Here is a 26,940-nt window from a genome sequence, read left to right on the forward strand (position 1 = left end):
TAACAAGAAATTGCGATTTGGACACGTTATTATTTTTCAACACACAGATGGTGTGATGGCGACGAGTTTAGTTGACTGCTAAATGTCACAGTTGCACATCACACCTGGAGACAGCCACCTAAACACTGTCTCCCGGTGTGATGTGCTCCTCTGTCTTATAGTGGACAGAAATTATTTTTTGGAGTTGCACAGATATGTGTATGGCATCTTTTACAACTCCTCCTTGCTCTGTAGATGACTTTTTAGGATTAATATTAATGAAACTTTGTCTTTTACTCAGATTGTGCAATATTATTATTCATCTGTTTGTTATTGATTGAATGTTTGTCTCATTCCCCCATTATATGCTTATATTATATGCTGCTAAACTATTTTTTTTATTCATTGCATGACGTATGTCACTTATATTGATAGGTATGTTAATTTATTTTATTTTATTCTATTTTTATTCTATTTTATTGTATTTCTTTTTAATTTATTATCTTTATAGTTTTTATTCTATTCTTGTGCATGCATTTTTTCTTTTTCCTCTTGCCACAGTGAGCATATTCATGACAAAAGAATTTCCCTCGGGATAAATAAAATTCTTATCTTATTTTATTTGATACAGAACACCTGATTGATCTGTAAATAGTTTGAAATTGTTATATGAAGAATGCCTTGGCTGCCTTTTTTAGGCAAATAGCTGGATATAACGTTGTTGTTTGCAGAACTTGTGCATAGGTTTTTAAAATTTACAATTTGCATTTCAAGTTATGAAAATGATTAATTAAACATGTTTGTGGTTGCTTTTTGTTGGATTTTTGATCAACTGTTTGATCTTGTTACTTATTAAGATTTAGCTATTACTGTAGAATGGGAGCGAGCATAAAGAAAGTAACTTTTTTCAGTTGTCAGGTAATTTCAAAGCTCAGCTCAACAAGCATCAGCAAATACACAAACTGTTTGTGCGCAGTTTGTCTTATAGTGTGTTGCTAGCTCAAGATCCAGCTGCTGTATCTCACAGGGAGAGAAAGACATGAAAATACTGAGTAGTTCATATCAGGTAAAAAGTTTATCTCAGTGCACCATTGTGTATATTTTATATTTTTATTTTTATTAATGTATAATGGCTGTGGTCTTTAGGATGAGCGTTGGCTTACATCAAATGTAGTAGACTAATTCAGATTTAAGATGATGATGCTTTGATTAATTCACTTCTATACCACCTTTAGACACTTGGTTAAAAAAGAGGATGTGGTGGTGGAGGGTAGTATGGTGGCCCTGAGAGGCCAAACGGACTGCAACTTAAAAAAAACAGCAATAAGAAAAACGCTGCAAAAGCACACAAAATACAATGGAAATAGGAAAAACAAAAACTGAAATAGGAAAAAACACAAAGGAAGTGTTTCTGGGGAGACAATAACCCGACGGACCAGTTGCAGGAACCCAAAACATGGTAGGTGTGTTTTATCATGATTCATATAATACTGAAGACGGATTTATAGGCTAATAGTCAGGCTAACACACTTACCACTCATCTTTTTTTCCCCTCACAACACCGATAGATCCTCCACTTCTTTTAAGTGTCTCCCAGCGCAATTCTTACCATATTTTGGTTCCATGGTGCCCCATGGCCAACTGTAGAGAATTTCAGAGGAATTTCAGAGCAGTCGACCCCTGCTAAAGGGTGGCTCACTCTCGTACGAGTTGAGAACAAAGTCCCAGTGGCCCAGGTGCCCCAAACCCTTTTGACATCCAGCAGTGCCCCTCTTCATAAAGGGGAGGTCCAAGCCAGGCAATCAATTTAAAAACTTTGTTCTCTCATAAATGAATCAGATGCACAAGGCTTCTTTTGAGTAATTTAAAAGTCAAATAAAATAATCCCAAAATGTTCCATGTTTTTGCACCATTAACATGTGCATTTAAAGTGGCCATGAAACACTACATGTATAAAGACTACATGTATAATTTACAAAATGTGGACTTGCCTGCTCTGGCAAATGGTCATTAATCCAGTTTCTCAGACAAAGTGAAAAAATTAATAAATCAGTGGAAAACAAGGAAACTAAAAAGCGGTCTGCCTCTCCCCACCGCAGGGAAAAGGGTAACACCACCTGGGTCTGGGTGCGGTTCCCCCCTCCAGGGGCAAGGGTACCTAGACCTGGTTTGTAGAGTACGCTTGGGGAGTGTGATCGTGTATACAGCGTCTCTTTATGTCTGTCTCCACATCGGTTGAGTGTGAAGTGCACATGAGAGCATGAGGGTGGGAATGGATGTTTGTGTCTGTGTGTGCCTGTATGTTTGTGTCTATATGTCAGGTTGGGTATCAGACGCCACCTCTCTGGGGACATCTCGGGCCCTCCAAGGTTTGGAGGCCTATCTCCACCCACCACCACTTCCCCTGCCGGTGGCGGACTCCCTCAGGTGTCGGTGCGTTGGTGGTTCTTTGTATCTGGGGGTGGGCGTCCGGGTACACACCGGCTCACTCCTTGGCGGCCGCTTATTGGGGCTCGCTCGGGCCATTTCGGAGGTGGGGTGTCCCCGGCCTCTCGGCCTGGGGCTCGGTCACTCAGGCACAGCTGGCTGCCGGCGGAGCTCACGGGCGCGTCACTGCAACTCCCCCTGGCTTCTGCTCCGCGGCTGCTGAGTGAGCCCTCATCTGGGACTCTCCTTAGCTCTTACTGGGACAGTGGCGCGGCTGCCCCTCTGTGGGTCTTCCATGGTCTCTTGTGTTCTGGGGGCCTCTGGATGTCTGGAGTTTTGATCTCCTCCATACCTGCTTGATACCATAAAGGACAGGGCTGTGGCCCCCCCACACTCCCTAGCAGATCATTACATGGAGAAACCTTTGGAATGCAAGCATGCTGATCCACACAGGTATGCACACAGGTGTACACATGGGTATTCACAGACGCGGACTACAGCTTTCTTGGCTGCTGCCTCAAAGCACACTGTGCGCTGTCTATCTTGCGTGCTGCATAATATTGTTTATTATTTAGTAACTATTGATATCTATGGCTAGCTAGTTTATTGTGATGGTGCTTTTTTTTTTTCTCTTATTATGTTGCTCTTTGTTGTTTGCTGTCTCCTCTGTTTTTTTTTCTCCATACAGGTGACCCAGGAGTTTTTTTTTTTTTTTTTTTGTTTGTTTGTTTTTTTCTCTCTTCCCCCCCCTCACCGTCTCTTCTCCCCTTTGGTTTTCTTTCTTTCTCTCCCCGTCTTTCTTTCATTCTTTCCCCCTGTCCTATCCCACAGTCATGTCTGTCCCGTTTGCAACTGAAAATAAAATAAATTCATAATTATAATAAAGGTCAATCAAATGGACCAATATGGCAAGGCCATGATGATCCACTTGGTAAAATAAATCCGCTTGGCATCTTTCTTGGCCTCAAGACAACAATTCTGATGGCTATAGATCCAAACGGGACAAAAAAAAAAAAAAAAAAAAAAAAAAAAAGGAAACTAAAAAGCAGTCTAATATGTCACTTTTTTTCTGACCTTGGCTGCATCAGTGAGCGTTATGTTAAAAAACAAGAATATACTGTCCTCTTTCAGTCTGTCTCTTTAGCAGTAAGTGGTATGCATTGGTTCCAAGTGCATATTATCACCACTGAAGTTGAACTCTTTCTTCTGAATCCATACCGACTTTGGTTGATTGAATGATATTTATTTAAGAATTTTTCTGGTCTACTGCTAAAAGGTTTTTCTAAAGATTTTGAGCATTAGGAGAGGAGTGATACTGGCCTATAGTTTGTGAAAAGGTGTTCATTTCCTGAAATATTCGTATTATCTTTGCAATTTACATTTTATTTGGAAATGAACCAGTTAAAAGGCTGGAACAGTCCTTCCCGGAGCGGCTCCTCTTCCTCCAGTCGGTGTGGACCCCTTGGATCCTCGTCCAACGTCTCCAGCTGGAGCGGCTCCTCCACAGCTCGCGACTTGAGCAGGCTTTCATGCAGCAGCCCCTCTTCCTCTGTCCGGTGCAGACCCTTGCGAGTGGCTCTTCCACAGCTCCCGGCAGGAGCAGGCCTTAATCCGGCTGTTCTCCCTCCTCCAGCAGGTGCAGACTCCCGCGCGGCTCGTCCCCCACCTCCGGCTGCCGAGGTACCTTCAGCAGCTCATCCACTGCTTCCCACCGTCAGTACATTCCGGTGTGGCTGGCAGTGGCGGGGTCGTCCAGGCCTGGAGCAGTGTCGCCATCTCCTACATTCTTCTTAGGTGGCGCTCGGTCTCGTCCTGCAGTTCTTCCTGCTGAAGGCGTTCCACCACCGCCTGCTCTCACTACGTGGCCGCCAGCTCGGCCACCATTCTCATCAGTTCCTCCCTCTGCTGGCTCAGTCCTGGATCTGCCATGCCTCCCTTCCTGGGTTTCGGCACCACTGTGAACATGCACAACACCAACGCCAACAATCCCCAGTCAGGACCCAGTCCCATATTTAAGTTGGCGGGGCATGATTACTGATGCCGTACAGGTGTGCCCACCTGCCCTGCACGGCCCTGCAGATCACACCCTGCCACAACAACACAATACAATAAAATACTTATATAAACAGCAGTGTTCAACACAATCAGTCGTTGTTGGGATTTACTGACCAGTGATGCTGTGTTTTTTTTATGTGATCAGAGACATGAAGGTTGGGGAAGGTTTTGTAATCTAATCTCTGGGTAGTGAAAACATTGTCCAAAAATTTTGTTTCCCTGTGTAGAAAATTTAGTCTGTTTGTGCAGTTTTGGGTCTGCATGGATGAAATGCAATGGGTTGATTTATTGTCTCCTGCTCACTGACAAGCTGATACATTTATTGGATTGTCATTGTTATTATTGTTATTGGAGCTCGATAGGTCTGCACTTGATGATCATAAGGTCCAGCAGAAGCTCTGTCTGTTTGAAAGCATGCTAGCCGGTAGAGTTGAATGGCGCTGTCGGGAATGTCATTTTCACAGTTTACGAGGCAAGCTGTATGGAGGTGAGAAAAGGACCCAAAATACCACAAACTGGGTGTCATCAGGATGCTACTGTCCCCGCAGACAGAATGGCCAGGGAAGTAGAAGGACCTCACATCAAGAAGGCCCTGAGTAAATATGGTTATCTCCGTGAATTTTAAACCCCAAAACATGCTGCGCCAAAAATTGGTCCACCCCAAGGATGGGGTCCCCCAACACAAACAGAGTAATATAGTGTACAGCAGGGGTCACCAACATGGTGCACGTGGGCAAAATGCAGGTTGTTTAGCATCAAGTATGACGAGTCCATGGACAGCAGCAGCACAGCGCAGCTCATGGTCTTTGATAATTTTTTCACAAAAGAAGAACTTATCTCACTACTGTCGCTAAAGACAACTATGAGGGGAGTTAACAACTACAACACGGTGAAGGAGTTTTTCGCGGAGAAAAAGGTACCGTTGGAAAAGCTTGTATCAGTGACTACCGATGGGGCTCTGTCTATAATCGGCCGACATCCAAGATTAATCGCTCACTGTAAAGGTGACACAGACTTCCCAAACTTTTTGCATTACCACTGCATCATTCACCAGGTGTTATGTGCACAGGTAGTTGCCTTTGTGCATGTCATGACTCCCATCGTGAAGATCATAAACAGGATCCGATCCAGAGCTAAGCAGCACAGAACATTCAAGGTGCTATTGAAGGAGCTGTCAGCTGAATATGGTGACCTGCTACTAAACACAGCTTGGCAGGGGATGAATTTTGCTTTGTTTTTTGTGTCACTTTTGGGTGAAATCAAAGAGTTCATGCAATCCAAAGGCGAAGAAACCTCGCTACTGGAGGACACTGAGTGCACACTTGAACTTGCATTTTTAAAGGATATTACTGGGAAACTGAACCATTTAAACTGTGAGCTGCAAGACAAAGGTAAGACTGTTGCTGATATGATAAGTGAGTTAAATGCATTTAAAGCCACATTATCTCTTTGAATTTACAGAAAAAAAAGTGCTGCACTTTGCCTCTGTGCTGATGGTGCTGAAAGATGATACTTCGGCATCTGATACTTTTGACACAGTTGCAGAAAAGTACAGTCAAGTCATAAACAGACTTGGACAAGAGTTTGAGAACAGGTTTTGTGACCTTGATCAGCTTGAGCCATGTGTGCCATTCATTTCCAATCATTTCATGAACGTGGACACAACATGCAACTGCTCAGCAACTAAGTGCAATGTTCAGCTTGGATGCTGGACAGTAGGAAATCGAAACTGTGACATTGCAAAATGACCTCCATCTCAAAGCCTTTTGGTGCCTTGTTGACACAGAAAGGAACACTGGTGTATGCGCAGCAGCTATCAAGGATGCCAGCCTGTTTGGTTGAAGCTATATTTGGGAATCAGCCACTTGTGACATGAACGTAATCAAGAACAAACACAGAACACACCTCTCTGTTGCACATGTGCAAGACTTAGAGTTGCAGTGTCAAGTTATACTCCAGATTACAACACACTTGTGAACAGCATGCAATGTCAGGATTCCCACTAATACATCGGGGAAACCAAACAACCTCTGGCAAAGCAGATGCCACAACACAGAAGAGCTAACTCCTCAGGCCAGGACTCGGCAGTCTAGTCACACCTACAGCCTAGTGGACACTTTTTCAATGATGAAGATGTACACATCCTGGACAGGGAGGAACGCTGGTTTGAGTGGGGACTCAAGGAGGCCATTTATGTGAAAAGAGAAAGACCATCTCTGAATCGAGGACAGGGGCTAATGGCAAATCTTTCAACATCTTACAATGCAGTGATTGCAGCCATTCCCCAAATGATTGGTACTCATGACCACTGATCAATGGCCTTTGATCAATGATCATGACAGTTGCCATATTAATGATCAAGGAGCTGACCTCCCAGCTCATTGTTGATTTAGTGGTCCTAGTTTCAGTCATTGTGCAAATGTGCGGTTTATAAGATTGGGGAACCCAACCTGCTGGCAGCTGAGACTGAAGAAGTCACTTCACAAGGATTAAGTCATGCCTCCAATTAATTATTTGAACTCTGCACGTATGTGTAATGTTTGCATGCCTCAAACATTAATGATGACACCTTCAGTATTTCTCAGTTCCATTCTTTAATTCTCAGGCTTTCAGCACCAACACAGTTTGCAGCGCTAACTTGTTTATCTCCCGTTTTTCGTTGTCCCTCTTTTCTATATTCTCCTTCCGCCTTACATTCGACCTTTCAAAATAAAATCTCTGTAAACATCACAATCACCTCTTTTTTTTTCTAAACAAACTTAGGTACTCAGCGAGGTGAATTATTAATCTGAACCTATGACAACGGCACCTAATAAAATCACTGAACATTCTTATTACTTGAGTTTCTCCACACCTAAACATCAATTAAACAGCACTACATTTGCGCAGATCTCTGACTAAACACTATCAACATTCAACACTCGAATATAGGTTACAGTGTTAGATTCAGGAACAACAAACATGTTACACGCAGCGTAACCTTAACTGGTCACTCAGATATTCAAGTCTTAGATCTGATGTAATCAGACAGATGCATAGGGTCACGTCTGTTAGATCTGACTGGGTATCTGGGCTTGTATGTTAAGGTGGGGTCGACATGCCGTCCAGGTGTGGCATCTTCAAGTCCATGTCTGATTTTCTTGAAGAATGATGCATTTCTGACAATTGAGTGTCCATCCCTTGTAGTTGTAATTTCAGAACCCTTAACTTTGGTCACTTTGTAGGGTTTTGCATTGTATGGTGTGGATAATTTGTTGTGCTTGGGTTGGCGATGCAGCACTGTGTCACCCAGACTTAGTGAGTGTGGTCTGGCGCGACGGGTTGCATCTGCGATCACCTTCATCTTGATCTTTGCACTATCATCCCTTGCTCTCACTTTAGCATCTGAACACTTCCGTGGAGTGGTGTTAACAAAAGGGAGCTTGGTGTATAGCTGGCGTTGAAACAGTATTTCAGCTGGTGAGCTCGCTGTTGTTCTATGAGGTTTAGATCTGTACTCACGAAGAAAGATGTTTAGTTGCTGTTTCCATGGTGTGCCCTGTGTTTCGGCAACTCTCAGTGCTTTGCTTAGGGTTCTCATAAATCTCTCAGCAATGACATTCGTCTGAGGCCAACAAGGTGTGATTTTGCGATGATGAAATCCTAGGTAGCCTGCAAACTGTGAGAAAGCCTCACTGTTAAAAGGAGGACCATTGTCAGTTTTTACTGTCCTTGGGATCCCAAACATGGAGAACACTTTGTCAATGACTAGGATAACAGAAGATGCTGATGTTGAGCGTACATTTTCAACGACTGGATAGCGAGAATACTCGTCTGTGATAACGAGCAGGTATTCCCCCGTAGGGAGTGGTCCATAAAAATCTGCACTGACACTGTGCCAGGGTGTTTCGGGTAATGGTGACATCTGCAGAGGGTCAGTGTGTGTGACAGGTGTGCTAGCTTGGCATGGCAGACAGTTTTGAACTGCAGATTCTGCTTTCCGACCGATCTCTGGGAACCATACTTTGGTACGTAGTAGCGCTTTGGTCTTGACGATACCCTGGTGCCCTTCTTGTGCCAGTTGTATTGCTCTTTCTTGTAGGACAGTTGGAATAACTACCCTCGTGCCTCTGAGTATGAAGTCAGATGAGTCAGCTACTGTTAGTTCACATTGAACATGTTTGAATGTTTTCAAAATGTCAGCATGCTGGGATTTATCTGTGAGATGCCACATGTTGTTCCTGATGTGACTGATGACTTCCTGCAGAACCTGGTCTTTCAGAGTCTCTGTTTTTATCTCCTGTGTCATGGCTTTTGGGGTGGAGTGATAAGAGAAGAAATTGACATACTCTTCTGCAACCTTGCATGCACGAGCACTTTCATCTTTGATCTTGGGTTGTTCCAGATGATTTTGAGTGCCTTGTGATCGGTCACCAGTGTGAATGGATGTCCATAAACATACAAATGGAAATGTTCGCAATTCCACACAATGGCGAATGCTTCTTTCTCAGTTTGTGACTATCTTGTTTCCACATCACTCAGTGCTCTGCTTGCATATGCAATAATGTGTTTCATCCCCTTTTCATCTTTTTGACTGAGAATGGCGCCCAGTCCTACTGGACTAGCATCAACAATCAGTTCAGTCTGTCTGCTGGGATAGAAGTAGGACATCGTCGTGTCGTTTGTGAGACTGACCTTGAGTGCCTGCAACGCAGTTTCTTGGTCCTGACCCCATGTCCAAGGGGTGTCCTTGTGTGTGAGCCTGCGCAGTGGCTCAGAGATCGATGAGAAGTCCCTGATGAACCTTGAGCAGCAATTGGCCATGCCAAGGAGACTTTTGATGTCAGCAGGTGTTTTTGGGTTGGGAGCGTGTTGAACTGCTGCAGCCTTTTTAGGATCTGCTGAAACGCCTCCTGCAGAGAAGATGAAACCAAAAAACTCAAGTCTTGTTTTATTAAATTCACACTTCTCTCGATTCAGAGTAAGGCCTGACTCTGATAGTCGCTTAAAGAGAGCTGTAAGATTGCTGTCATGATCAGCCTGGTCCCTGCCAAAGACTATAATGTCATCACTAAGATTTTTGACTCCGTCAGTCCTTGCAGCGTCTGATGAATATCATTTTGGAACACTTCAGCTGCAGAAGAGACTCCAAAGCTCAGTCTTTTATAGCGCCGAAGTCCCAGATGAGTAGTGAATGTCGTAATATAATGGCTGTCAGGGTGTAGTTCAAGTTGGTGGTATCCTGCCCTGAGATCAACTTTTGAGAACACCGTAGATCCATTCAGCTCATGGATTACATCATCAATCGTGGGCGTGACATGTCGTTCTCGTTCGATTGCAGTGTTTGCTTGTCTCATGTCCACACATATCCGTACTTCGTCTGGATTCTTTGGTTTTGGCAGTGTTACAGGTTCAAGGTTCAAGGTTCTTAATTTGTCACATGCATAGTTATACAAGTATAACACACAGTGAAATGTAGCCTGACACGCTCCTCGACATGTGCAAAAATTGGGGGGGGGGTTGTAGAGGAAGAACATTATATATATATATATATATATATACATATAGTATATACACTGGGTGAATGTGCAGTAGTAGCAGCAAGCAGGTGAATTCTGTACATTAATATGAATAGACATCTGACTATTTTACAGGATAGACAATATAAACATATTTAAAATTAAAGGAATTGAAATGTACATTGTGCCTTGGTTTAGAGTGTCTGGAAGAGAGTCCTGTCTCAGTCAATTATAGATGATGTGAGAGGGCGGGTGTGTGTGTTTAGGGCACGGATGGCTTGGGGATAGAAGCTCCTCTTGAGTCTCTCTGTCCTTGCCCGGATGATGCGGAACCTTCTACCAGATTGCAGAAGTTGGAACAGTTTGTTGCCAGGATGGGACGGGTCCTTCAGTAGTCTGGCATCTCCTGGTGTAAGTGTCCTGAAGCGGGGGGAGAGCAATCCTGCAGCAGCGTTCTGCTGTACGGATCACTCTCTGGAGAGCTTTTTGGTCCTTCACACAGCTGTTCCCGAACCACGATGTCATGTTCTGTGTGAGGATGCTCTCCACAGCGCCTGTATAGAAAATCCTGAGGATCTTTGGAGAGACCCTGAACTTCCTCAGTTGTCGTAGGTGATACAGGCGCTGCCTAGCCTTTTTGGTGTGGACCTGAATGTGGGCAGCCCATGTCAGGTCTGAGGAGATGTGGACACCAAGATACTTGAAGGACTGCACCCTCTCCACTGGAGTTCCATTGATGATAATGGGCTTGTAGTCTCTGTGCTGACCCCTTCTGAAGTCCACCACCAGCTCCTTGGTCTTGCTGACGTTCAGCTGGAGGTGGTTGTCCTGGCACCACGATGCCAGATTCTTCACTTCATCCATGTAGGCCGCCTCATCGTTGTTGGAGATGGCACCAAACACCACTGTGTCGTCAGCAAACTTCACAATGGTGTTGGAGCCATGGGTGGCAACGCAGTCTGAAGTGTAGAGGGAGTAGAGCAGTGGCGAGAGGACACATCCCTGAGGTGCTCCTGTGTTGATGGTGATGCTGTTGGAGAAGCACCTGCCCACCCTCACCACCTGAGTTCTGCCAGTGAGGAAGTCCAACACCCATGCACACAGACGGCTGTTAAGTCCCAGATCCCTGAGCTTTGTGAACAGTCTGCAGGGCACTATTGTGTTAAACGCTGAACTGTAATCAACAAACAGCATTCGCACATAGTTACCCTGTTTCTTGTCCACGTGGCTGAGAGTGGTGTGTAGGACGTGGGCGATGGCATCCTCTGTGGATCTGTTGGATCTGTAGGCGAACTGCAGCGGATCTGTGGTGTCTGGGATGGAGGAGGAGATGATGTTCTTCAGCAGCCTCTCAAACACCTTGATTACTACCGAGGTCAGTGCAACTGGCCGGTAATCGTTCAGGGATGAGGGTTTGCTGTTCTTGGGCACAGGGATGATGGTGGATCTTTTGAAGCATGTGGGGACCACAGACTTCGCCAGGGACTCGTTGAAGATGTAAGTGAACACACCTGCTAGCTGGTCAGCACAGCAGCGCAGCAGACGGCCGGTGATGCCGTCTGGCCCCGCTGCTTTCCTTGTGTTCACTCTCCTCAGTGCCGCTTGGACGTCATGCTCCGCGATGCTGGTCACCGGTCTCTCGCTGATGACGTCACTGTCCTCGGTAGTCAGGCGGTAGATAGCATTAGCCGCCTGGCTAACCTCGAAACGGGCGTAGAACCGATTCAGCTCGTTGGTGAATGCAGAGTCGGCATTGATCGGCGCAGTGTCCCTGGCTTTGTAGTCCGTAATGGTGCGTACAGTGGGTGAAACCCACGGTGTTGGTCCCGTAACCTTTTCAATAATGTCATCAGCTTCTAATTTCTGAAGTTCGTCCTCCACTTTTTGATGTAAATGAAAAGGAACACGTCTGTGTGGTTGACAGGTTGATTTTACATCTGTGTGTTTATGTGCAGTTTCACTTGAAAATCTTTGAGTTTTCCAATTCCCTGGAAAAGTTCTCGGTGTTGTTCTACTAGATTGTCTGCAACGGAACGTTGAGACTGACAAGAGACCGCAGTGACAATCTGGAGGAATCCCAAGTCTTTTGAGGTTTCAAAACTCAAAATATTGAAACCTCCTCCTTTAATGACAAAGAAGGAACACCTAACTGGTTTGTCTTGTTTTTCCACACTGCACCTGAACGCACCACACATTGGGAGAGACGTAGATGAGTGGTATGGGTAAATCTTGATGTCTGTAGATGTTAACGTAGGACGTGGTGTCAGTTTGTTGTAGGTGGCTTAAGTTAAGCAGTTAGCAGTGGCTCCAGAGTCGATTAGCACCGGTATCTGGGTGCCCATTACTCTGACTTCAGTATGTGGGAGTTTAGGATGTTGAGCTGTGTTCACCACATATACATAAGCATCATCACTGCTGGATGTGTGCCCTGTCTCCACATGTGCAGCGCTGTCTGTTACTTGATGAACAGTTTGCAGTGGTAGGTTTTTCTTATACTTCTTTCCACAATGTGTCTCTTTTCTCTTTGAGCGACATTGCTTTGCAAAATGATTGAATTTGCCACAAGAATTACAGATTTTGTCTTTGGCTGGGCAGCCTTGCTCATGAGGATATCTGCCTCCACAGTTTTGACAGAGGTTATTCGGCTGCCATGAGGGCATCCATTTGTTTCTAGCCGTGGTGTCACGTCCTGTTTTGTGCTGTACTGTACTTTGTGCAGCTGTCTTGTCAGCTTCCATCCCTGTAGCTTGCAATTCAGACAACTCACATACACGGCCATGATTTAATAGATCATCCAATGTTAAATCAGGTTCTCTGAGTGCTTTTCTACGCAGCTGTGATGATGCACAGCTTTGGATAATTTGTGTTTTGATTTCTGCAGTCATGTCTGCAAACTCACAGTTTTTGGCTAAAATCCTAAGCCTGGTGTGATAGTTGTCCAACGTTTCACCTGATTCCTGCATCGCTTTCCTGAACAGATAAATCGGATACTGCACGTTTTTCTTAGGCGCAAAGTATGCTGACAGTTTCTGTTTTGTATCTGCGTACTTGTCGCCATCTGTTGCTAACGTGTCGTAAACGTCATGCACTTTTTCACCAGCTACATGCAGCAATAATGCTCTTAATCTCGCATCTCCAGTAATGTTCATTGCTTTTAGATGAATTAGATGAAAGGTTTTTAAGCAAATCTGAGACCAGAAGTTTAGGTCTAAGTTAACTGATAAATCCGCTTCCCATTTTGCAATAGGAAGTGATATTGATTCATCTGTTTTAGAAAGCATTCTGTATATTTTGGATAGTAATTTGGGGGTTTTAAGAGTAAGAAATTGAACCACACTTGGTGGTGTTTGTAGTTCAACTTGACCCGGTTTGAATTTCTTTTTTACTATGGATTTAATTTGTTGATATTCTAAAAATCTTTTCCTGTTGATCCCATATTGTGTAACTAGTCCGTCAAATGAAATAAATTCTGTTCCTTCTAGTATATGTTCTAAATATTTGATTCCTTTACCACTCCAATTTGAAAAGTTTATCATATTATTGTTTTGTAATATGTCAGGGTTGTTCCAGATAGGTGTACGTGTGCATGGGATTAATGAAGACGCTGTCAATTTTAGAAACTCCCACCATGCTGTCAGAGAAGAGCTGATGTTGATGCTCTTAAAGCATTCATGTCGTTGGATGTTTGAGCTGATAAATGGTAGGTCTGAGATCTCTAGATTATTGCAAAGTGCTTGTTCTACATCTAGCCAAGGTTCATCTAAGAGGGTATGTTTTAGCCATCCTGAGATAAACTGAAGCCTGTTGGCTAAGAAGTAGTGCTGAAAGTTAGGCAGTTCTAGTCCTCCTTTATCCTTGGTCTTTTGTAGTGTTTTTAAGCTTATACGTGGGGGTTTATTTTTCCAAAGGAATTTGGACATACATGAATCTAGAGATCTGAACCAATCTTGTGGCGGTTTAGTTGGGATCATTGAGAATAAATAATTTATTTTTGGTAAGATCATCATTTTTATAGCGGCAACCCTTCCCATGAGTGATATGGGTAGACATTTCCACCTAGCCAGATCATCTTCTACCTTCTTTAAAAGTGGGATATGGTTTAATTTAGTTAGATCTGCAAGCTTGGGAGAAACATTAATACCTAAATATTTTATATTTCCCGATTGCAGTGGTGTAGAAGAGGAATTATGGAGGGAGCAATTAATCGGTAGGACTGTAGATTTTGACCAGTTAATTGAGTAATCTGATATTCTTGCAAAAGAGTTTATCAATTCAATCACCCCAGAGATATTGGTTTGTGAATTTTGGAGAAAGAGTAACACATCATCCGCATAAAGGCTGATTTTATGTTCCACGTTCTTGCATTTTATGCCCTTAATTACTGAATTCTGTCTAATTGCTGCTGCTAGTGGTTCAATAAAAATTGCAAATAGTGAAGGGGAGAGTGGGCATCCCTGCCTGGTGCCCCTCAAGAGACAGAAGCTGGAGGATGTCTGGTCATTTGTTCTGACACAAGCTGTTGGGGAATTATATAATATTTTTAACCAGTTTATGAAAGAGGATCCAAAACCAAATTTGTGTAAAGTTGCAAATAGAAATTTCCAGTTAACTCTGTCAAATGCTTTTTCTGCGTCTAAAGAGAATATTGTAGTTTCTAGGTTTTTACTGTATGAGTAGTCTATCAAATTAAGTAATCTGCGTGTATTTGTTGATGAGTGCCTACCTTTTATGAAACCAGTTTGGTCAGGATGAATTAAGAGGGGGGTTATTTTCTCCAGTCTCTTTGAGAGAGCTTTGCAGATTATTTTAAGGTCTACATTTATAAGGGATATTGGACGATAGCTTGAGGGATATACAGGGTCTTTGCCTGGTTTTAGCAGGAGATCAATGTTTGCAGAATTCATATTTGATGGAAGTCTGCCCTTTTCTTTGATTTCCAACAGCGTTCTGTAGAAAACTGGTGCTAGAATCGACCAGAATTCTTTGTAGAATTCTGCAGGAAAGCCATCTGGACCTGGAGCCTTATTATTGTGCATACTTATCAAGGCTTCTTGGAGTTCACCTGGTGTCAGTGGTGAATCCAGTGCCATTGCTTGAGTGTCTAATAATTTTGGAAGAGTTATGTTGTCCAAAAACTGATCAATTTCGTTTTTAGATGGGTTTATTTGTGGTGAATACAACGTTTTATAGAAATCCCTGAAAATGTTGTTTATTTGTATCGGTTCATATATTGTGTTCCCAGATAAATCTTGAACAGCACATATAGTTGTTTTTTCTTTACTTATTTTTAGCTGGTTTGCTAGAAATTGACCGGATTTATTACCATGTTCATAATTTTGTAAGCGTAGTCTTTGGGCCATGTTCTTGTCTCCTAAGCTCCGGGTAGGGCAACTTCCTTCGTCTTGCTTTGGTTGTAACTAGGGATGGGTATCGTTTAGGTTTTATCCGATACCGGTGCCAAATCGGTACTTTTGAAACGGTGCCGGTGCTTAAACGGTGCTCAAACCGGTGCTTAAAGAATGGAGAACACAAAATTGGTCCAAAAACCTCTCATGTTCAGCTGTTTTTTGTAAAAAGATAACAATGTTAGCCTTTTCTGCAGCTATGGGGCATATATGGTATCACTCTTGGCTGGAAGCAGTGCTTAAACAATGGAAAAAACACAAACTTTGTCCTAAACCTCTCATGTTTAACTGTTTTCCACTTTTTCTTTGGTCATTTTAGCCTTTTTGGCCAGGGTGAAGGGAGTATCTGCCATCAAACAAGAGGACAGCCGCATGTAGTTATGATGGTGTTTGCTAGTTCACCTTACATGCATTAATGTAATAACGTGGTTAGCCTACTCAACGTAAATTACACACGAACAACATTAAGCTACTCACGCAGAGAAGAACGGCTGCTGCTGCCATCATCATCCGTCATCATTTCTGCTACATTGGCAGGGCTAGGGGCCAGGACTCTCCTCTTCGTGTTTTTGGGGGATGTTGCATAACAGGCAACCCACCCGCAGTAGATGTGCTCGGTGTGAGGTCTCGCAGCAAGCTATCAAATACGGCGCATTTCTGGGCTTTAAAAAAACGCTATGCGTCGCCAGGTGTTTCATCGGATTTGAGGTGTTACCTCCTTTGACAGTATCACAGTATCAGCTTAAAGCACTTGTTGCAGGCTGCTGAGTTTGCATATTTTGCTATGAAATACAGCCAGACTTTTGACCGCTTTCGCCTTGAACATTTTTAATCTGTAGCTCTGCTCTAAAAGAACGTACGTACCGGGGCCGCCTACTATCCTCGGAAACGTAAAATGATTGGCTAGAAGTGTATCACAGCTCAGGAAAAAAAAGCACCGAAATGTGCGCTGCTTTTCAGTCTGGTTACTACCATTTATGTCAGAACCGGTGCCATCATGGCACCGGACACCGGTACCCATCCCTAGTTGTAACCTTTACTCTCGTCGGCAATGTAATGTTTGAATGCCTCAAACATTAATGATGACACCTTCAGTATTTCTCAGTTCCATTCTTTAATTCTCAGGCTTGCAGCGGCAACACAGTCTGCAGCGCTAACTTGTTTATCTCCCGTTTTTCGTTGTCCCTCTTTTCTATATTCTCCTTTCGCCTTACATTTGACCTTTTAAAATAAAATCTCTGTAAACATCACAGTATGTATCTAATTGTAGAAACATAAAAGTAAATATAAACAAAATCATCATGCTGATCAACAGAGTATTTCAGAGTATTTTCTGTATGAATCTGTCAGGATTGACACAACTATTAAGTTTAAATGTAACTTCCCACAAAGCACTACATCTGATGGTAACTGAACCTTTTGTCATTCATGTGTTTTTATTGTACTTTCTTGAACATTAACAGTCTCAATCAGGCCTGTTGTGACTCTGCATCCAAACTGGTCTGAGATATACAGAGGAGAGACGATCACTGTCAGATGTGAGATCCATGGAGGAGACACTGAGTGGGATTATGAGTGGGAAACAAGCAGCATGATAAAACCTCAAAATCAAACTGAGTACAGGATTAGCTCTGCTTCAGCATCCAACAGTGGAAACTATCGCTGTAAGGGCAGAATGAAAAGTTCACAGAATAAAACAACAGAGTGGAGTGATTCAGTCACACTGACAGTTTTTGACAGTAAGTGCAGTCATAACTCCTTTTTTCCTGAAAATACAAAAAGTTTGTAAAAATGTGTTTTTATTAGTACATGTTGAGATATTTCACGTTTAGATAGTCTCACTCTAGTTCATAATAAATATTTGTGAGTCAACATTTTTGTGAAATTGAATTCAGAGTTACGAAACAAAACATTGAGAGAAAATCTTTCTTGAACAGATCCTGTCCTCACTGTGTCTCCATCATGGCTGAGTCCTGGAGCCTCAGTAACTCTGAACTGTGAGGTTAAACATCCGTCTGCAGGATGGAGCTTCTACTGGTATAAAGCTGTTCCTGATCTATCAGGGAAATCCTACAGTTATGAGCTGCTACCTGATGGCAGTGGGACTGCACAGGGCTCCTACATCATTCATGGACAGACACACACAGCAGGATATGTGTGCAGAGCTGGAAGAGGAGACCCAGAGTATCACACTGATCACAGTCAACCAAAGTTTGTCTGGTCTGCAGGTCAGTTTGTTTCTCTCTGTCCTTTCAATAAGCTCATGTTAGCTCATCATTTTTATTCAACAAGATTTATTAAAATCTCATCTCCATGACAACCATTGATGTCTGTGTACATTAAAACTTCCCAAAAGAAGAACTGAACTGAATATTTTCCTTTCTCTCTGTGATCAAACCAAACTGAATTTCTTCGTTTCCTTTTCTTATTTTTCAGTTTTTATTTAATGAGATAACATGAAAAACAAAAGACATCTATGACATTTTAAATGTTTTCTCTTTGAATACTTTTACTTTGATATTCAAACTCGTGTTACTGTTTGTACTGATTATTTTTACTTAGTGCACAGACAGGATTTACACAGTTAAGACTCTTTATTGCTCAGGTAGGTGTTCAGATAAAAAAAAGTCAAATATAGTTAATAAAGAAACAAAGATGTCAGCAGGCAGGTTAACAGCTCTGGTAAATACAAGAGAAACACTGACTACAGATGGACTCTAGAAGAAGACGTCACAAATAACAGCTGCTGTTATTGTTCATTTAAAATATACTTCAAAGGCTTTTAGTTTTGGTCCTGCTGCTGCAAAATATCTCACTGTAGAAGGAATCTGTGAAACAGACAATATCACAGAATTATGACAGAAGCATTTTAAAAGATAATTAGAAGAATAAAAGACTAAAAGAAAGTATTTTATCCCCAGGATGAGGTAAATTTGATGTGTGGTCATATTATGTGTTTTTGTGTGTGTGAGAACAGCAAGCGTATCAGGGTTCTGAAGTCTTCTCTGTGCTTTAATAACATTTTATGCTGCTAGAAATAGATGTTATTATTATTATTTAATTATTTATCTTTTAGAAAAAATGCTTTTACTTTTAGATTTTGAAAATATTTAGTTAATGCCATGTAAGATGTCATTTAACTTCAAATCTGATTTTAGTTTTTATGGAGGGCTTGAAATAAACATGGTCTAGTACACCCCATGCTCCTGTGTAGACACACCCTTGTTTGTTGCAGGTATCGGTAAATTGGGTGGGTGGATTTCGATCAGCTGTCAGCAAGCTGCCTGATTTAAACATCAGACTAAGGCAATGGTTCATCTGCATCTTTTCATGTAACTTCTGATGCCGTACTGTAGATTTATTGTCCCAAAAAGTTGATTGTGTTCTGGACTTTGTATGTGGTAGAAAAGTTTCATCAACCATCCAAGTGACTTCTTCGGTCTCACCTGGCTGCAGGTTTCCCCAACCTGATGAACAGTACATTTGTTCAATTGCTGAAACTAGAACTGGGGTGGATCAACAGGTCCTAGTTCCACCCAGGTTTTGCATATGAAAGTGATGTTTAGTCAAATAAGCGAACATTGACACTTTGAGCCTAAACTAAATATATTGCAGTGTCATCCCCCAGCGAGAGAGCGAGTGAGTGCAAGAGAGATAGAGAGAGATAGTGATATGGACAGCGAGTTTTGAGATGTGGGAGATTTGTCACATTTGGCGTGGTTGGAGTGTATAGTTAGTGTGTTGTGTTGTCTTGTGTAGTTAGTACGTAGTGTATTCATTGTTTTATTTTGCGTGTCACTGAGGGTACTAGTGCATGTCACATGCTGTCTCCAGGTGGAGAACAGGAGGTAAGTGGTGAACTGCCAGAGGTTATAAAAAAGATAAGGTTAACCAAAACTGAAAAATAATATACATTTCAGAAATATACAGAAAGGGAACACAAAATGGGTTAACAATTTAAAGCTGTTCTGCAGCAATGGAGCTTGATCAAGACTTCAAAACTGGTGCTACTAATTGCTACATGTGTTCCAACTTTTCTAAGTTACTTACAACCCCTTCTGTCTCCATAAAAGGAGTGTTGGAACACACACACTACACCCCCCTGAGCATCAGTTGAACAGTACTGTAATACAGAAAGTAATGTGTTGCTGCAAAAATGGTGAGAAAAAGGCAATTAGCAATGGAAGAGAGACAAACCGTCATAACACTTAAAAATGTAGGTCTTTCCTAGAGAGAAATTGCAAAGAAAGTCAAGGTGTCAGTGAGTACAGTTTCCTTTACCATCAGAGGTCACTCAGAAACTGGAACAAACTCTGACAGGAAGAGGTCTGGCAGACCCAAAGCCACAACTGAATCATAGGACAAGTTTGTCATAGTTAACAGTTTGCATGATAAGTGGCTCACAGAACGACAGCTTCAAGCACAGCTTAATAGTGGTCGCAGTAAGCAAGTCTCAGTTTCAACTGTGAAGAGAGGAATTCGAGCTGCAGCTTTGACACAATGAGTTCCAGCAAGAAATCCATTGCTAAGACGTCAGAATAAGACAAAGAGGCTTGCCTGGGCCATGAAACACCGCCATTGAAGACTGGAAGAAGGTATTATAGACTGATGAATCAAAGTTTGAAATCTTCCATTCCTCACGGAGGACCTTTGTAGGTCGTCAAGTAGGTGAAAGAATGGTCCCACAGTGTGTGGCATAAACTGTCAAACACGGAGGAGGAAGTGTGATGGCCTGGAGCTGTTTTGCTTGATCCAGGGTCGGTGACTTGTACAGAGTGAGAGGCATCATGATACAATGAGCTGGTTTGAGATGAACTGAAAAGAAGAGTGAAAACAAAGCAACCTAGAAGTGCCACACATATATGGGAACTTCTGCAACAGATAGGGGAAGAACTTTCTGAATATTTGGTTTCCGTTGTAGAAAGAATGTTTCAGGTGTGACATGCCCTGAACACCTCACCCAGGAGGTGCCCAGGAGGCATCCTTGTCAGATGCCCAAACCATCTCAACTGGCTCCTTTCATGTGGAGGAGCAGTGGTGGTACTCTGAGCTCTTTTCTGTCGCTTGTATCCACAATCTCAGTCTTTCAGTCACTACCCACAGCTTATGACCATAGGTGAGGGTAGGGACGTAGATCGACTGGTAAGTTGAGAGCTTTGCTTTTCAACTCAGCTCTCTCTTCACCCTGACGGACCTCAATCTCCCGCTCCTATCACTCATGAACCCCAAGATACTTAAACTCTTCCACTTGGGATAGAAATTCTCATTCCCACTGTGTCACACTCGGCTGCAAACCGTTCCATTCCCACCAGATGAAGCCAACAGAAGCACATCATCTGCAAAAAGCAGAGATGAGATTCTGAGATCACCCAAGTGAAAGCCTTCTGTCACTTGGGTACAGCTAGAAATTCTGTCCTTAAAAATTACAAACAGAATCGGTGACAAAGGGCAACCCTGGCGGAGTCTGACACTCACCGGAATTGAGTCTGACTTATTGCCGGCTACGCAGCCTAAGCTCTCGCAATAGTTGTATAAAGATTGAATGGCCTGTAACAATGGGCCAGACACCCTTTACTCCCAATGCACCTCCCACAGGACTCTCCAAGGGACATGGTTGAATACCTTCTCCAAGTCCACAAAACACATATAGACTGGTTGGGCAAAATCACATGCATCCTCAACTATCCTTGAGAGTGTAAAGACCTGTTTCAGTGTTCTTTGACAAAGACCGCATTGTTCCTCCTGTTCGAGGTTCAAATAACAGACAGACTCTCTTTTCCAGCACCCTGGTATAGACTTTCCCAGTTGAGAAGCGTGATCCCCCTATAGTTGGAACAGCTGTATAAATGTGCGCTGTAGCAGCAAATATTTTTTTGACTGTGACATCATGATGTGGTAACTTTGTTTGTATGTACAACCCATAAATAAAACTGGACAGCTCACATTAAGAAGTGGAAGAATTAGTTCTCAAAGCTTGGAACAGAAATTCAAAACTGCACTATATTTAAAGTTGTATTAAGAAATCTCATTCATAGATTTATTTGTGGCTATTGTGGGTTTAACAAGAAATCGATTTGGTACAAATATGGTGGAGACATTTGTACAGCTGTGTTTTGTAGAAAAAGCATTTGCTCATATATTTTATTTTCCTTATGTTTAATATTTATTTTGCATGATTTTCTCTTTTTTCTTTTCATTTTGGACCAGTGAGTCTAATATAAAGATACTAAAAATATAATGTGTTCAATGTAAAAAATGCAGTTTCACCAAATAATTACTATCTTTTTACATTATTAGCTGATCTCAAGAAAAAAACGAAAAAAACAAAGGAATATTTTTACTGTGATATTTTGAATCCTAACGTCTCTGTACTTTGTCTCTTCACTGCATGTTGTTTTCAGATGTTAATTCAGCAGTGTCTCTGACAGTGAGTCCTGACAGAGTGCAACACTTCCTCTCTGACTCTCTCTCACTGACCTGTAAGGGAAACTTCACAGAGTGGAGAGTGATGACTGTTCTACAGCGCAACCCTTCATTTTATAATAACTGTTGGCTAATGATTGGATCCACATGTATAATCCACACATTGGTGTCAGATACTGGAGTGTACTGGTGTGAGTCTGGATCAGGAGAGTTCAGCAGAGCAGTCAACATCACTGTTGTACAGAGTATGTTATTATACATTTTCTTCTTCGATTTTTATGATTTAGACGTCACATTAAAATTTGTCCCAGCTTTTCTGTATGTGAAGTAATTTTATGTGAGAAGACAAACAAAAATTACAATTTCAGAAGATTTTAGGCACCATAGTATCAAAATATTCTTAAATTATGTTGGTCTCATTTCACTCGATTTTTTCACAATTCAATTTGTCAAAAGTTGTTTATATTTTCTCTCTTCTATTTAAACAACTAAAAAGCTCAGTGTTTTTGCCATCAAAGTGTTATTCTTAAAGATCATCATGTAAAAAGGTGCAGTTGTATCAAAGGTTGTGCTGTGTCTGAGTTCCCCTCAGTTCAGAGCCAGTCAGGGAATTCAAACTTTATTTATTTTACTTGCACTGTGCACAGTGTTGGGTCACAAATTTTGTACCCAGCATGATAACCTTTATCCCACCAATGAGGTCGAGCTTTTCAGATCCAATTAAAATTATCCATCCATCCATCCATCCATCCATCTTCATCCGCTTTGTCCGGGGCCGGGTCGCGGGGGCAGCAGCCTAAGCAAAGAGGCCCAGACCTCCCTCTCCCCAGCCACCTCCTCCAGCTTATCCGGGGGAACACCAAGGCGTTCCCAGGCCAGCCGAGAGATATAATCTCTCCAGCGTGTCCTGGGTCTGCCCCGGGGCCTCCTCCCGGTGGGACATGCCTGGAACACCTCACCCAGGAGGCGCCCAGGGGGCATCCTTGTCAGATGCCCGAACCACCTCAGCTGGCTCCTTTCGATGTGGAGGAGCAGCGGCTCTACTCTGAGCCCCTCCTGGATGGCCGAACTTCTCACCCTATCTCTAAGGGAGAGGCCAGCCACCCTTTGGAGGAAGCTCATTTCTGCCGCTTGTATCCGCGATCTCGTTCTTTCGGTCACTACCCACAGCTCGTGGCCATAGGTGAGGGTAGGGACGTAGATCGACCGGTAAATTGAGAGCTTCGCTTTTACACTCAGCTCCCTCTTCACCACGACGGACCGGTGCAGCGTCTGCATTACTGCAGCTGCAGCCCCAATCCGCCTGTCGATCTCCGGCTCCCTTCTCCCATCACTCGTGAACAAGACCCCGAGATACTTGAACTCCTCCACTTGGGGCAGGAACTCATCCCCGACCCGGAGTGGGCACTCCACCCTTTTCCGGCTGAGAACCATGGCCTCAGATTTGGAGGTGCTGATCCTCATTCCCGCTGCTTCACACTCGGCTGCGAACCATTCCAGTGCGAGCTGGAGGCCCTCACCCGATGAAGCCAACAGAACCACATCATCTGCAAAAATCAGAGATGAGATTCTGAGGCCACCAAAGCGAAAGCCCTCCGCCACTTGGCTGCGCCTAGAAATCCTGTCCATAAAAATTATGAACAGAACCGGAGACAAAGGGCAGCCCTGGCGGAGCCCATCACCCACCGGGAACGAGTCCGACTTATTGCCGGCAATGCGAACCAAACTCTTACAACGGTCGTATAGGGATCGAATGGCCCGTAGCAATGGGCCAGACACCCCATACTCCCGCAACACCTCCCACAGGACACCCCAAGGGACACAGTCGAATGCCTTCTCCAAGTCCACAAAACACATGTAGACTGGTTGGGCAAACTCCCATGCACCCTCAAGTATCCTCGAGAGGATAAAGAGCTGGTCCAGTGTTCCGCGACCAGGACAAAAACCGCATTGTTCCTCCTGTATCCGAGGTTCGACTAGCAGACGAACTCTCCTTTCCAGCACCCTGGCATAGACTTTCCCAGGGAGGCTGAGGAGTGTGATCCCCCTGTAGTTGGAACACACCCTCTGGTCCCCCTTCTTAAAGATGGGGACCACCACCCCGGTCTGCCAGTCCACAGGTACTGCCCCTGATCTCCACGCAACATTGCAGAGGCGTGTCAACCAGGACAGCCCTACAATGTCCAGAGCCTTCAGGAACTTGGGGTGGACCTCATCAACACCAGGGGCTCTGCCACCAAGGAGTTGTTTAACTGCCTCAGTGACCTCGCCCCCGGAAATTGGCGGGTCATTCCCCTCATCCCCAGACTCTGCTTCCTCCTCGGAAGATGTGTCAGTGGGATTAAGGAGGTCCTCGAAGTATTCCTTCCACCACCTGACAATTTTCTCAGTCGACGTCAGCAGTGCTCCGCCAGCACTATACACAGTGCAGGTAGAGCACCGCTTTCCCCTCCTGAGACGCCTGACGGTTTGCCAGAATCTCTTCGGGGCAGTCTGAAAGTCTTTTTCCATGGCCTCTCCAAACTCCTCCCACACCCGAGTTTTTTCTTCAGCCACTGCCCGAACCGCATTCCGCTTGGCCTGTCGATACCTGTCGGCTGCCTCCGGAGTCCCACAGGCTAACCAAGCCCGATAGGACTCCTTCTTCAGCCTGGTGGCTCCCTTCACTTCTGGTGTCCACCATTTGGTTCGGGGATTACCACCACGGCAGGCACCAACCACCTTGCAGCCGCAGCTCAATGCAGCAGCTTTGGCAATGGAGACGCTGAACATGGTCCATTCGGACTCAATGTCCCCAGTCTCCCTCGGAATGCTGTTGAAGCTCTGCCGGAGGTGTGCGTTGAAGATCTCGCGGACTGGGGCCTCTGCTAGACATTCCCAGCACACCCTCACTACGCGTTTAGGTGCACCAGGTCTGTCCAGCGTCCTCCCCCGCCACCTGATCCAACTCACCACCAGGTGGTGATCAGTTGACAGCTCAGCCCCTCTCTTTACCCGAGTGTCCAGAACATATGGTCGCAGGTCTGCTGATACGATTACAAAATCGATCATTGACCTACGGCCTAGAGCGTCCTGGTGCCATGTGCACTTATGGACACTCTTATGTTCGAACAGGGTGTTCGTTATGGCCAAACTGTGATTAGCACAGAAGTCCAATAACAGAGCACCGCTCGGGTTCAGATCAGGGAGGCCGTTCCTCCCAATCACCCCCCTCCAGGTCTCGCTGTCGTTACCCACGTGAGCATTGAAGTCTCCCAGCAGGACAACAGAGTCTCCAGGTGGAGCACCTTCCAGCACCCCCCCCAGGGACTCTAAGAAGGCTGGGTACTCTGAACTGCCACTCGGCGCATAAGCGCAGATGACAGTCAGGACCCGTTCCCCGACCCTAAGGCGCAGGGAACAAACCCTCTCATCCACCGGGAAAAACCCCAACGTACCGGCAGCAAGCCGAGGGGATATTAGAATACCCACCCCAGCCCGCCGCCTCTCACCAGGGGCAACTCCAGACTGAGACAGAGTCCAGCCCCTCTCCAGGAGACTGGTTCCAGAGCCCAAGCCATGCGTAGAGGTGAGCCCGACTATATCTAGCCGGTACCTCGCAACCTCACGCACTAACTCAGGCTCCTTCCCCACCAGAGAGGTGACATTCCATGTCCTATTGCCAGTCTTGGCAGCCGGGGGTCAGTCCGCCAGGGCCTCCGCTCCTGGCCGCCACCCGGCACACAATGCACCCGACCCCTATGGCGCCTCCTGCGGGTGGTGGGCCTGCGGGAGGATGGGCCCATGTCTCCTCTTCGGGCTGTGCCCGGCCGGGCCCCATGGACTAAGGCCCGGCCACCAGACGCTCGCCCTCGGGCACCCTCCCCGGGCCTGGCTCCAGGGCGGGGCCCCGGTAACCCTATCCCGGGCAGGGTAAACTGTTCCCTCGATATTCTTTTCATAAGGGTCTTCTGAATCGCTCTTTGTCTGGTCCCTCACCCAGGACCAATTTGCCATGGGAGACCCTACCAGGGGGCAAAAGCCCCCAGACAACATAGCCCCTGGGATCCCTGGGACACACAAACCCCTCCACCACGATAAGGTAGCGATTCAAGGAGGAGCAATTATTTATTTTACTTGCCACTACAATTAAAATCAAATCACTCATAATGATTCTCTGGAAAAGAGTTTAATTCTTAGAACAGAGTTTATTAACTATTTAAGACCTACCACAGAACCAAGTCCGCCAGAGCTTATCTTTATATTTTTACATGCTGTAGCGCCATTTTTTTTAGAGTATTTCAAGCTGCCATACATCATTACAACCATTGGAAGGGAGGACGAGCAAATACTGGCTGGCCGCGACAGACGCTGAGACAGCGCTTCATGGTGCGGTGTTTCCGATTTATGTGCTGCCTCCGTTGACCACCATGCTGAGCTCCCAGCAGCATGCAGCGATGCCTAAAATGCCAGCTAAGATACTGAAATAAAACTGAGTCCCCCCGCTAGAGCCCTACCTCTCACAAGTCCAGCTAGCAGCAAGGCACAGTGGTAGGAGTGATGAGGAGGCTGCCACACAGCTGGTGCTAGCATTATAGGGAGATGAATTGCAAGTACCTTTGGCAAGTGCAGCTAGCCAGAAGTGCTGTACTGCTAGAACTACAGCGAGCAGTTCGCGTCGGCTCTTGCTCTAGTTCCTCTCGGCTCAGCCCAGTGCACAGCTTATTTCCAACCCCCAATTTGCTGGCATCTGTGTCCTCAATGGAAGGCTGCTGAGCTTTGGAGTAGGCCAGAACCGGGGCTTTTGTGAGGGCCTCTTTTAGTTGGACAAAGGCTGCTTTGCAGGGGTCACCCCAGCTGAAGGACTGGCTCTTATCCGTCAAGCGGTGGAGGGGACTGTCGATGGTCGCAAACGCTTTGATGAACCTGCGGTAGTATGAGGCCAGGCCCGAGAAGCTCTGCAGCTCTCTGACGTTCGAAAGTGTTGACCAGACTCTGCAGCACGTCAGTCGGAAACACTGCACCATGAAGCGCTGTCTCAGCGTCTGTCATGGCCAGCTGGTATTTGCTCGTCCTCCCTTCCAATGGTTGTAATAATGTATAGCAGCTTGAAATACTCCCCAAATGGCACTACAGCATGTAAAAATATAAAGATAAGCTCTGGCGGACTTGGT

At 44.6% G+C, this 26,940-nt stretch overlaps 1 protein-coding gene across 1 annotated transcript in view; it reads left to right on the forward strand.

Moving 5' to 3' along the window:
• The window catches only part of LOC146580106 (uncharacterized), a 326,051-nt gene that overhangs the window by 17,224 nt on the left and 281,887 nt on the right, over window positions 1-26,940 (forward strand). The window contains exons 4-6 of the mRNA XM_085268041.1: window positions 16,828-17,103; window positions 17,302-17,592; window positions 21,766-22,022. Coding sequence (XP_085124167.1) covers window positions 16,828-17,103; window positions 17,302-17,592; window positions 21,766-22,022 — 824 coding nt within the window. The remainder of the gene's footprint in view (window positions 1-16,827; window positions 17,104-17,301; window positions 17,593-21,765; window positions 22,023-26,940) is intronic.

This window comes from Mchenga conophoros, linkage group LG3 (genome assembly GCF_057382185.1).
Source record: "Mchenga conophoros isolate Kocher_MC1m ecotype Shallow Benthic linkage group LG3, M_conophoros_male_GT1.1, whole genome shotgun sequence".
NCBI lineage: Eukaryota > Metazoa > Chordata > Actinopteri > Cichliformes > Cichlidae > Mchenga > Mchenga conophoros.